This window comes from Mastomys coucha, unplaced genomic scaffold (assembly GCF_008632895.1).
Source record: "Mastomys coucha isolate ucsf_1 unplaced genomic scaffold, UCSF_Mcou_1 pScaffold5, whole genome shotgun sequence".
In the NCBI taxonomy this organism is placed as follows: Eukaryota; Metazoa; Chordata; class Mammalia; order Rodentia; family Muridae; genus Mastomys; species Mastomys coucha.
Window position 1 is genome coordinate 29,433,770 of NW_022196911.1, and position 10,845 is coordinate 29,444,614.

Sequence of the window (10,845 nt, forward strand, 5' to 3'; positions counted from 1 at the left end):
AGAGAGAGAGAGAGAGAGAGAGAGAGCTCATACTAGGGAGTGAACACACAGGGCTGCTTTCCATGCCTTTTCATGATGTTTAAGTCTCCTACTGACATTTAATTTTGCAGTGCTATTTGGCCTTTTCAGCGCTACAAACATTCTCCCCTAGCTATTTTCTCTGCATTTGTTTTTGCAGTAGTTGCACTTGTCTGTGGAGAAGGAATTCCAAGACCCCTGTGGATGTCTGCAACTGCAAATTCTACATATACTGTAATGTTTCTGATATACACACATCTATGATAAAGTTTAATTTGCAAATTAGGTATGGGAAAAATTAACCATAACTAACAATAGAATGGAACAATTATGATGTAAGGCAGTGAAAGTAATTAAAAATCTATGAATTATTTATCTCTGGAACTTTCCATTTTCAGACTGCTGTTGACCATGGAGAGGGAAGCTGCCAATACCAAAACCATGGCTAAGGGAAGACCACTATGCTCTCGTAAATACATCGTTCTCTTTTTTCTTTTACAGTTTTAATAATCCGACCTCCTACAGAGGATAAGGCTGATGACATTTGCCTCAGTAGGGTGATATGCCCAGAGCCTTGGCACAAGGGCACTGTAGTGTCTGTCCTGGGGCCACGAGCTCACTCTCCCTGTCACACACAGAACATGGCACACACAGGGCAGAGGTTCCAGACATGGATGATTTATGGGACTTACTCACCGAGTGTTGGTGGAGACTAGATGCTGACTCAAAGGGGCTTACATAAGTAAGCAGTTGCCAAATCAGAAAGGGGATTTGGGGGAGTGAGAGGGGCTGTTAACCAGCTGTGTGCACACTAATACTCTCCGCAACGGCTCCTGTGGGAGTCCTGAGTGACAGAAGGGTCTGTGGAGTCAGTGGGCACAGATTCAGATCCAAGACCCATTACATCCCATTCTGGGCATGGTCCTGGGAAAAGCACTTGGCTTTCTGTGCTCACAGAAAACACAGGCCTTTGTGGGGATTGTTGGTAACAATGGATGTGTATATGTGTACTTCACAAGACTTTCCATGGATACTTGAAACCACAGAGACCACCAAACTCCAAATAGAACCAGTTTCTCTGTGCATGCACATCTATGGCAATGATTTAGGTACAGTAAGAGATAACTACTAGTAATTAAAACAATATACCATAATAAAAGTTATTTAAACTTATGAATTGCTTATTTTTGGAATATTCTATTAATATTTTATGACTATGATTAAACATAGTGTGGGGGTTTGAATAAACATGGCCCCCACAGGCCCATAGGGAGTGGCACTGTCAGGAGGTGTGGCCTTGTTGGTATAGGGTGCACTTGTTGAATGGAGTAGGTGTGGCCTTGTTGGAGGAAGTATGTTATTGTGGAGGTGAGTTTTGAGTCTCGTATGCTCAAGCTATGCCCAGTGTGACTTACAGTCACTTCTACTGCCTATAGATCAAAACATAGGACTCTCCATTCCTTCTCCAGCACCATGTCTGTCTCCACTCCACCATGATGATAGCGGACTAAACCTCTGAAATTGTAGGCCAGCCCCAGTGAAATGTTCTCTCTTGTAAGAGTTGCAGTGGTCATGGTTTCTCTTCACAGCAATAGAAATGCTAACTAAACTCCATGGGTAACTAAAGCAGCAGGAGGAAGATCCTTGGATAAGGTTGGTCAGTAATTGGATCTTGAATGTCTTCCATGCTTAAAAAGATCAGCTACCAGAAGGTAGTGTTACTGGAAGGTTGTAGAATTGTTAGGAAGCAAGGCCTCCTGGGAGAAAGTGGGTCGCCAGGAGTGTCATTTTGAAGGGTGTATCCTCTATGTGTTCCTGGATCCTTTCTGTTTGTATCCTCATAAAGTGAGCGGATTCTTTTAACACAGGTTCCTGTGTGTACAGTGTTCCACTTTACCACATTCCTACAGGTAACACAGCTGCTCTATCAGAGCTGAAGCCTCTGAACACACGGCCATGAAAGCTGACTACTAGCCCGTGGCCTGGCACAATGAAGATGTAAATATAAATACCTTCACTTGGCTGCCCTTCTGTTCTAACTGAAGAGCAGTGTGAGTCGATGGGAGGGTAGCTCTCATGTCTCTAAGCTCCGTATTGCTACTCAACAGTCATCTCAGGATTTTCATTCCTACCACCAGCAGCAACAGGGACCACCTCATCTAAAATCACTTACTGTACTCTTACTCAGGTTATGATAGCTGTGTAAGAAATTACCCTTTGTGGAGGTTTGAATATGCTTGGCCTAGAGAGTGGCACTATTAGGAGTCGTGGCCTTGTTGGAGTAGGTGTGGTCTTATTGGAAGAAGTGTGTCACTGTGGGGGTGGGCTTTGAAGCCCTCCACCTAGCAAGTCTTCTCCTAGTAGCCTTCAGATCAAACTATAGAACTCTCAGGTATTCCTACATCATGCCTGCCTAGATGCTGCCATGAGCCTGTCATGATGGTAATGGACTGAACCTGTCAGTCATCTCCAATTAAATGTTGTACTTTATAAGAGTTGTTGTAGTCATTGTATCTCTTCACAGTGATGGAAACTCTAACTAAGACACACCCCAAAGACACCTTGAGACAAGTGGCTCATTTACTCTGCTCTTAGATTTGTGGATTTGAATTTCAGGGAGCCTGAGGGTTAGTTTGTCTCTGCTCTGTGGTCCAAGGCGTCAGCTAGGAGACTTGAATCCTGTCCAGTTCAGGACTGGAAAACTCTCTGGGCACTATCACTCCCATATATGGAAAGAGATGCAAACTTCCTACAACCTGTATTCAGCTTCCTGTGGGCTGGTGGCTGGTTCCTGAATGAGTGTCACAAGAGGTGCCCAGTGGATGCTGTAGCCCTAAGAAGAACTTAGCTGTGGCTAGCAAGCAGTGTCTCCACCAGGATAGTCTGTTTTCTGGGTGGGCAGTGACAGTTCCACCCAGGCCAAAGGAGAGCCATGAGTATCGTTCTGTAGGTATGAGAATTGCAGTCTCTGAAAAGTACAGTTTTAACATTATGTGCCCGATTCTTGGATGAGCTCCCACTCCTTAAAAGTTACACGTTTTGGATGGTGAGATTATCTCCCTCCTGGATGCTCAGAGGACCACTGTGAGCCTCACACTTACTGCTAGAGAGGTGGTCGGAAGGCTGAAGTTGGAGATGTTTCCTGATTTCTCACATTCCAAGAATCATCAACATCTCTAGGCTTGGCATCATTGTCTCCTTCACCTGTGGCCATCTGTCACTCACACTAACCCTAACCCTCCTGTAGTCAGCCATAATCCAAGTTTTTCACTAGATTACTTTAGAGGGAGAGCAAAGTTTGCCCTTGCGGTTTGGTTGTGGCTCCGTAGGATGCAACAGGAGCCTTCCCTGCTTTATCCCATCTTCCAAAAGGAAAGAATCATTGGGAGCCTCATTGGTGTTTATAAATTTTGATTGTGTTATCTTTCCTAGCCCATTGAATAGATTATGAATGGCCCTTTGTTAACATTCATAAAGAACCATTTATTGGCCATGTCTCTCTTCCAAGGAAGACATAGTTTCTAAGTTATCTTGTAGGTTCCATGAGAAAGCTTCTGGTCTCCAAGGGAACCATGGTGTCATTGGAAAATCCTTCTCCTAAAGAACTTATCTCAGATCCATATTCCCCATTTCTTGTCAATGTTCCTGACCCCTATGCTTTAAGACATTTGTGGGGATGGTTGAATAAGAATCCTTGCTGTACCTACAGAGGACTGAGTTCAAATCTCCAGTACTCATATAAAAGACTGGCCTTAGCTGGGTGCCCCAGCACTGTGAGCAGCAGGGACACAGGCTTGCTGGGAACTGTTCGCTATCCATCTAGCTCCAGGTTCAGTGAAAGACGGACCCCCCTCCCTTTCATGACAGGGTTTTCCTGTAGCCCTGGCTGTCCTGAAACTCTCTATAGAGGCTGGCCTGGAACTCACTGAGACCCACCTGCCTCTGCCTCCTGAGTGCTGGGATTAAAGGTGTGCATTACTGCTGCTGGGCCAAAAGGTCCTTCATGAAGTGGGGCAGATGGAGGAGAACTGAGGAGGGACACCCAATGTCCCCCCTCAGTTTCCATGAATGCATGAATGAATATATCAACTACACACACATATATGCACTCACATACACATGTAATACACACACTATACCTACTCAAACACACACATATCACACACACACATGCATAAATCATTCAGACACCACACACATGCTAGCACATACACACTAGTAAGCCTCCATTTGCTACGAGGCCCATTCAACAGGTGACTGACTCTCTTTTAGAGTTAGTGACTAAAGGGGGGTGGGATGCTGCTTACCACCAGAGCATCAAGGAGCCTTGAGGGACAATTTTCCTTCCTGGCCTTATCAGGCCCTCATCGTCAGGTGGCAGGCTTAGGTGAGAGGTGCAAACACCTAACGATCAGGAATATCTAAGCTGCACCCACTGCCCTGGGACTGGGGACACCAGAGGTGACCTCTAGAAATGTAGATGGCTGGGAACATAACAGGTATGATTTGAGATGTTAGAACAGTTCCTGGGTGGCAGGGATGGCTGGGGTGTGCCACTGGGAGGGGCCAACTTCTACTCTGACTCTGCCCCTCAAATAGAGAATCTCTGGACCAGTCATCAAGCCTTCCAGCCTCCGTTCCATGCAGGTGCCTAGCAGGGCACCGAGCTGTGAGCCTGTTGGGGGAGTGGTAAGGGGGAGGGCTTGTTCTTCTTGCTTTTTCAACTCTACTCTTACAGCACTCTCTTTACCCATGAGGACCCGGAGTGCAGAAGCAGATTTGCGCCCCCCCTCCCAGTACCAATGTTCAGTTGTCTTATTCGTTGCAACAACTTTCTGCCTATGAAGCAGGGTCAGTCTATGGGAGGTCCTCAGCATTGTCCCCAGACCTGGACGGTTGGCCGGAAGCAGCTGTGGGACCCACTGCTCCCAGCCTCAGCTCCAGTGATCTTTAAAAGGTGGAGTTTCCTCCTTTCTCTGGACTCCACCATCTCTAACTTAACAAACCTGAACAAAGTTAAGTTTTCAAAATGCTAATAATGATAGAAGGGAGAAAACAGAGGTCCAGAGAGGTGGCGTGACTTGTTCAGAGTCACACAGGATGTAAGGGACAAAAGTGGGAGGCTTTGGTTGCACTGGTGTGGATATACCAGGGGCTAGTGACAAGCCCAACCCCTCTCCCTCCCTCCCTTGTACCACACAAGGAGGATTGTTTCCTATTCTTGGCTTCTCTGCCAGCCTGAGAGACGGAGTATAGAAGAAACATTTCTGAATATATATCAGGGTCGTTTTGGGTGGTGGGTAATGGGTTTTGCTGTTTGACATCTGTTTCCTAGGAGACTGGGTAATGCAGGGGCAGAGTCCCCAACAGCAGCTGAGGGCTGTGAAGCTAGGTACCTGCTTGTGGAGTTTTTGTCCTGGAGCAAGCTGTGTGCTCAGACTTGACCATGTTTGGGCATGGAGGCTCAACCCAGATGGGACTGAAGACTGCTTCCTTGGAGACCAGCTGGGAGACCAAACTTCCTGCTAGAGCTCCCAGGCCTGACTTGGGGTGGGGGCGGGGGGTGGGGACCAGTGGAGAGAAACCATCTGCCAGCGGAGACCCAGGGAACTGTGAGTGCTACATCCCAGAGAGCTTGGGAAGGGCTTCTGGGAAGCCAGGGCCGAAGGGAGGTGGTGGGAAACAGCAGCCTGTGATGGTATGGATAGGGCAATGAAAAGCTCTACCTCTCCTGCTGCCTATCAGAGTTCTAGCTCTGGAGGGCCTGCCTGGTTGGTCTGGCGTCTCTTTTGTGGCCAGCCAGTCAGGACCAGTCTTGTCACTTGTCATCAGGATAGGGGTTGACAAACAGACCTTGCAGAGCGTGCCAAAGTTCTTCGGTTCCTGAGTTATCGATAGCACCTGTTTGTAGAGGGCTTCCATTGCAGCAAGTAGGTGATGTTCAGCAGTGTTGGTGGATCAGCACCAGGACTCTGAGGCAGGCACTATTTTTCTTGTTTGAACAGTCTCACGGTTGCTAAGCAGCAACGCCAGGGCTTGATCTTATGTCTAATGGCCTCTCTTCTCTATACTCGTCCAAACCCTTACACACTCTATCCCCAGTCCTTCTAAGGAAGAGGTTGACAACATAATAGTTAAGCCACATAGGACTCTTCTTTAACCCTTTCCAACTTTCCTAGATCAAGCCCAGACCTAAGATGACTTTTCTACACAGTTTCATCCAAGGAGTCCTGAGATATTTAATGTCTCACAACGGGGATAGTCTCCCTGTAGTCTAACTGAAATCTCTTCTGTTATCAAGGAAATCCATTTCTTTCTGTCTTAGGTCACAGTGGATATCAAAACTTCACATCTGCCTTTTTGTTGGAGGTTCTCATTAGGTCTACTGAATCCCAGATTCCCATCTAAGTTTTACATTCAACCAAATCCCATGGTCGAGCACAGGAGTCGATGTTTCTTTTAGAACTGACTCCATGTGGCTGGTGAGCCATCGGGACATTACGGACAGGTGAGAGGGCAGCCAGTCACAGGAGCTGGACCTCTCAGGAACACATGACTTCCTTTCCTTCCCTCTGAGCTCCCATGCTGTATCCTTGACCAGACCCCTGCTGTCATCCATCTTGGGAATGCCCAGGAGTCTAGGAGGGTTCACTGAAAAAAGCCAGCACCACAAGGAAATCCCCACAAGTGTGCCAAGATTCTCCCAGAGATAATTAGTGATAATGGATCCCGAGTATTTAAAAGGTAACCATAGGCTGTTACCAGAGGCCAGATCAGGCCCCTGTAAGGTCACAGCCCTATGGAAGTTGCAAAGTTCCATGTATTATTATACTTCAATAAGAACAATGTTGTTATTTGGTTGCATCCCCTCACACCTGCCCTCCTTCCTATGAACCTATCACTTGGGCTAGTCTCATTTCTCTTTGCCTTCATGGTGCTAGAAATGACTGTTGCCTCCAGTGGCCATGGGGAAGAAGCTGGTGATGGCCCAGAAGCGCGGAGAGACACGAGCCCTCTGTCTGGGGGTAGCAATGGTAGTATGTGCCGCCATCACCTACTATGTCCTGGGTACCACTGTGCTGCCGCTGTACCAGAAAAGGTATGGATGGACGTCTCCACTTTCTGGATTGACCTGCCCTACCCTTGACCCCCTCAGAGTCGTCAGGACAGACCAAGCATTCCTCATCCTCAGGCTCAAGGGTTCCAGTGCTGGGGGAGCAGAGCAGTGAGAGACTCGCCAGTCAGGGCTGGTGATGACAGGTGCAGGGTTCTGATGTCATAAGAACCAGCCTGCTAGTGCTGGTGGGATCCTTGGGGGTGAGGAGTGGGGATCACCATGGCCGACTCTGGCTGCAGTCTGCACAAATGACTCTGAGATGGGAGCTCCCTCTTTGCTGAGCACACAGCTCCTTGCTTGGGTTTTCCTAATAAGTAGAGAGTCTCTGCGCTGTGACATCTGTTTCCTTGTAGTTTAGGCAGGATTCTCAGAGAGTGCGGTGTTCCCTTTCCCTCACACTCTGTGACATGTCCTCCCTCCAGCTTTTCAAGAAGAGCTGTGGAATTCCGGGTGGCTGTTGTCTTTGGAACAGACACACTGTGCTCTCTCAGCACACCCTAAGCTGAGTCTCACGCCCTCCCTCTGAGCATAGTCTGGCTCCTGACAATCCTCTCTTGTCTGACAGTGGGTCTCCCACAGGATATAGGGAGCTGAGTCACAATCCATTTGCTTAGGAGTTGATGAGCATCTTGGCCTCCCCTGGGCCTGGTCTGCATCTTTGCTTTACAATGCTGCAGTTGTGCCAGGCCAGAGTCTCACCCAAGTGAGGTACTGCTGAGTAGCCGTGTGCCTCCCCAGTCCTATCCTGTCACCCTCCAATCCTGACCATGTCAGGCCCCTCATATAGTTCTTCTTTTTAAGGGGAAGTAGCCAAGACTCTGAAACTACTCAGCCCTTACCTCAGGTGCTGTGTCCACCCCCTCCCACGCCCCCGGTCCTCCGAAAAACAACTATCTCTTGTGAGGTTTTCTTCTCTACCTGTGACTTGGGGATGATATGGTTAATAAGATCTCAGGCTTGGCAGCTCATCACAATCCCATGGCGAACATTTAAAACATCAGTGCCTGGGCCTAAGCACCTGAAAAATTCTGCCTCACTTTCTCTAGAGTGGGACTTGGCATGCTATAGGGATCTTTAAAAAAAAATGTCAGGTGCAGGGTGGCTAGCGAGGTCAGAGAAGCATCATGTAGAAAATTTTCAAGAGCCAACCAGTCTGAAATTATTGGGATTTATCCAAGAGGGCCACGGATCCAGTCAATATAACATGTGCATGAAGGTCCCAGCCATGGATCTCTCAAAAGGCTCTCAGGGTACCAGGGATTCAAAGTGGGTGTGTGTCACCCTTGTTTCTAAGGGGTGTTTATGTGTGTGTTGTCTCCCCAGTGTGTGGACCAAGGAGTCCACCTGTCACTTGATTGAAACCAATATCAAGGACCAGGAAGAACTGGAAGGCAAGAAGGTGCCCCAGTACCCATGCCTTTGGGTCAATGTATCAGCTGTGGGCAGATGGGCCATACTGTATCATACGGAAGACACTCGGGATCAAAACCAACAGGTAACAAATGGGGGCTGGGTCTATTAGCCTGACAGGTCTGTGAGCTTGTCCTCAAATGCCCATGTCTCTAAAGCCAAGGTATGGTAACCCACCTCAACAGAATCTTATGGTTAGCTTGAGGTGGAGTCAGCCTCAGAGCTTCCATGTTTGAATTGCCCTTAATTGGCTGTGCACTGGGCGCTGAGGTCCTGTGAGTCTCTGTTTCCATCCTTGTAAAGGGATGCTAATGCCATACCTGAAATTGCTACACTAAAGTTCAATGCTATGACCAAAACACTGGTTTTGTTAAGTTTAGATGGCTCTCATACATAGCCAGAGTTGAGATGCCCCAGTTTGTATGCTAAGTTGGCACATGGTGGATGCTCAGAGCAGAGAAGCAGTTATTACTGTTACTTCTTCCATCAACAGAGCTGGGTGAATTCATGAGCTGTCTGGGAGTCAGGGCTACAGCAATCTCCATAGCAAATATTTAAGAGATTTCCCCTCATCTGCACCTCCCTTGCTGTCAATTAGCCCTCCCTATTGCACAGACAGGTTAGTTCCCTTCCCTCCTTTCCATTCTTTCACTTCTCCCATTTATCCAACAACCACTAAGCCTTCCTAGGTTGGGCTCATGGGTCTCAAGAGGAGAGAGCTCATACAGGAACACTAACAGTAGGGAGGGAGGGCTGGTGCCACAGAGAACAGACGGGAGAGGAATGGGCTTAAGGAAGTTATCAGTGTGGCCCAGATCAGAGAAGTATCAGGCCAGGCTTTTCAAAATAGGCAATCCTGTAGCCACAGAAACAAGAGATGAGGGATACACAGTATCCCAATGTGTGATGGGACTTAATATAGGCATGGAGAGAAGGCTAGGCAAAGGCAGTGGTTAGAAGACTGATTCTAGAAATGCCACCTGATGGAGTGGCCAGACGAGCTGAAGGTCTACAGTCTGTTGCCTGAGGACCTCTTCTGTATAACTATGGAATTAATACTAGCATATAAATTGGGGCATCTCAACTCTAGCTATTCATGAGAGCTGTCTAGACTTAACAAAACCAGAATTCTACACCAACCAATTGGTGCAGAATAGATCAGCAGGTGGAATTCCCTAGATAAATCTAAAGTTGGATGCTATTGCTATGAGCCACTAGAAGCCCACGGGAAGACAGAGCCAGAAGCCACTTAGAGTCATTTACCAGATGGAAGCTAGGCCACAGTAGTCACCAGCATGGGTGTGGACCTGTCACAAGGATAATATAACAGTCAGAATCGAGGCTGGTGGGATAGAAAGGGCAAGGTACCTGGAGTGTGTGTTTGGGGCTGGGCTCTGTAGGCTCTCTGATGCTGGGATCATAGAAGGAAGGGGAGGCAATATGTAAAAATCAGATTTGTGGTCATCGTTAGCATGACTCTGTGTTGGAGAAGAACCTCAAGGCCCACAAAGATTAGCTCCTACCAGTGGTTCCTTCTTCCTCTTGGGCATCCAGCAACCATGATGTACCCCAGGAGTGAGAAAACTCTTTTTAAAGATGGCATGCCGTGGTTATGGTCCTATACTCCAGGGACACTGGATTAGGGCTGCCTCCTCATTCTGAGGCTGCCAGCTCAGAGGAGCCAGATGTAGCCTGAACCCTACTTGAGTTGTGACCAGCGTATACTCTTTCTTCTCTAGTAAGGGAGCTGTTAAACTACACACGCACAGACCAAAGAGAGTGAAGAGCAGCTGGCCATGCTGAGACAGTCAAGCACATTATATTCTCTGGCCCAGCATCAGAGTATGTGGCTTGATGATGCTCTGGGTTGCTAGCATGCCCTCTGGACACACCAGGCTGTTCTCCTCCATGTTTCTCCTCCATGTCCTGCTCATTTCTCCTTCGATCCAGTCTAGGGAAGGGCCTCTAAATCCCTCTTTGCAGCCTATGCTAACACAAGTGAAGCCTCTGACTAGAGACAGGGTCTTCATCATTTCAGCTCATGCAGGCAACTCAGGGATGCTTGGACCATGCCAGGCAGAGAGAGCTAAAATAGCCCAGTCCTTGGCTTGGCCCTAGAGAGTGGACTTATGGCTAGGGTTTTGACAAACAAATCAAGAATGTAGAATCTAGAGGAACTTCAAACACACAAACAAACCCAGCAGTGGCCTGGGATGGGTACACATCAGAGCTCATGCTTTAAAAGGGAAAGCAGCAGTTATTCCAATTTCATAGATAAGGAGGAGGAGGAGGTGGTGGAG

General features: G+C 47.8%; 2 protein-coding genes across 2 annotated transcripts in view; one reads left to right on the forward strand and one right to left on the reverse strand.

Moving 5' to 3' along the window:
- Positions 1-10,845, reverse strand: part of Kcnip1 (potassium voltage-gated channel interacting protein 1) — a 389,100-nt gene that overhangs the window by 353,261 nt on the left and 24,994 nt on the right. The gene's annotated exons all lie outside the window — the stretch shown is intronic.
- Kcnmb1 (potassium calcium-activated channel subfamily M regulatory beta subunit 1) overlaps positions 5,306-10,845 on the forward strand; it is a 7,804-nt gene continuing 2,264 nt past the window's right edge. The window contains exons 1-3 of the mRNA XM_031350739.1: positions 5,306-5,630; positions 6,960-7,117; positions 8,459-8,630. Coding sequence (XP_031206599.1) covers positions 6,984-7,117; positions 8,459-8,630 — 306 coding nt within the window. The 5' untranslated portion in view covers positions 5,306-5,630; positions 6,960-6,983. The remainder of the gene's footprint in view (positions 5,631-6,959; positions 7,118-8,458; positions 8,631-10,845) is intronic.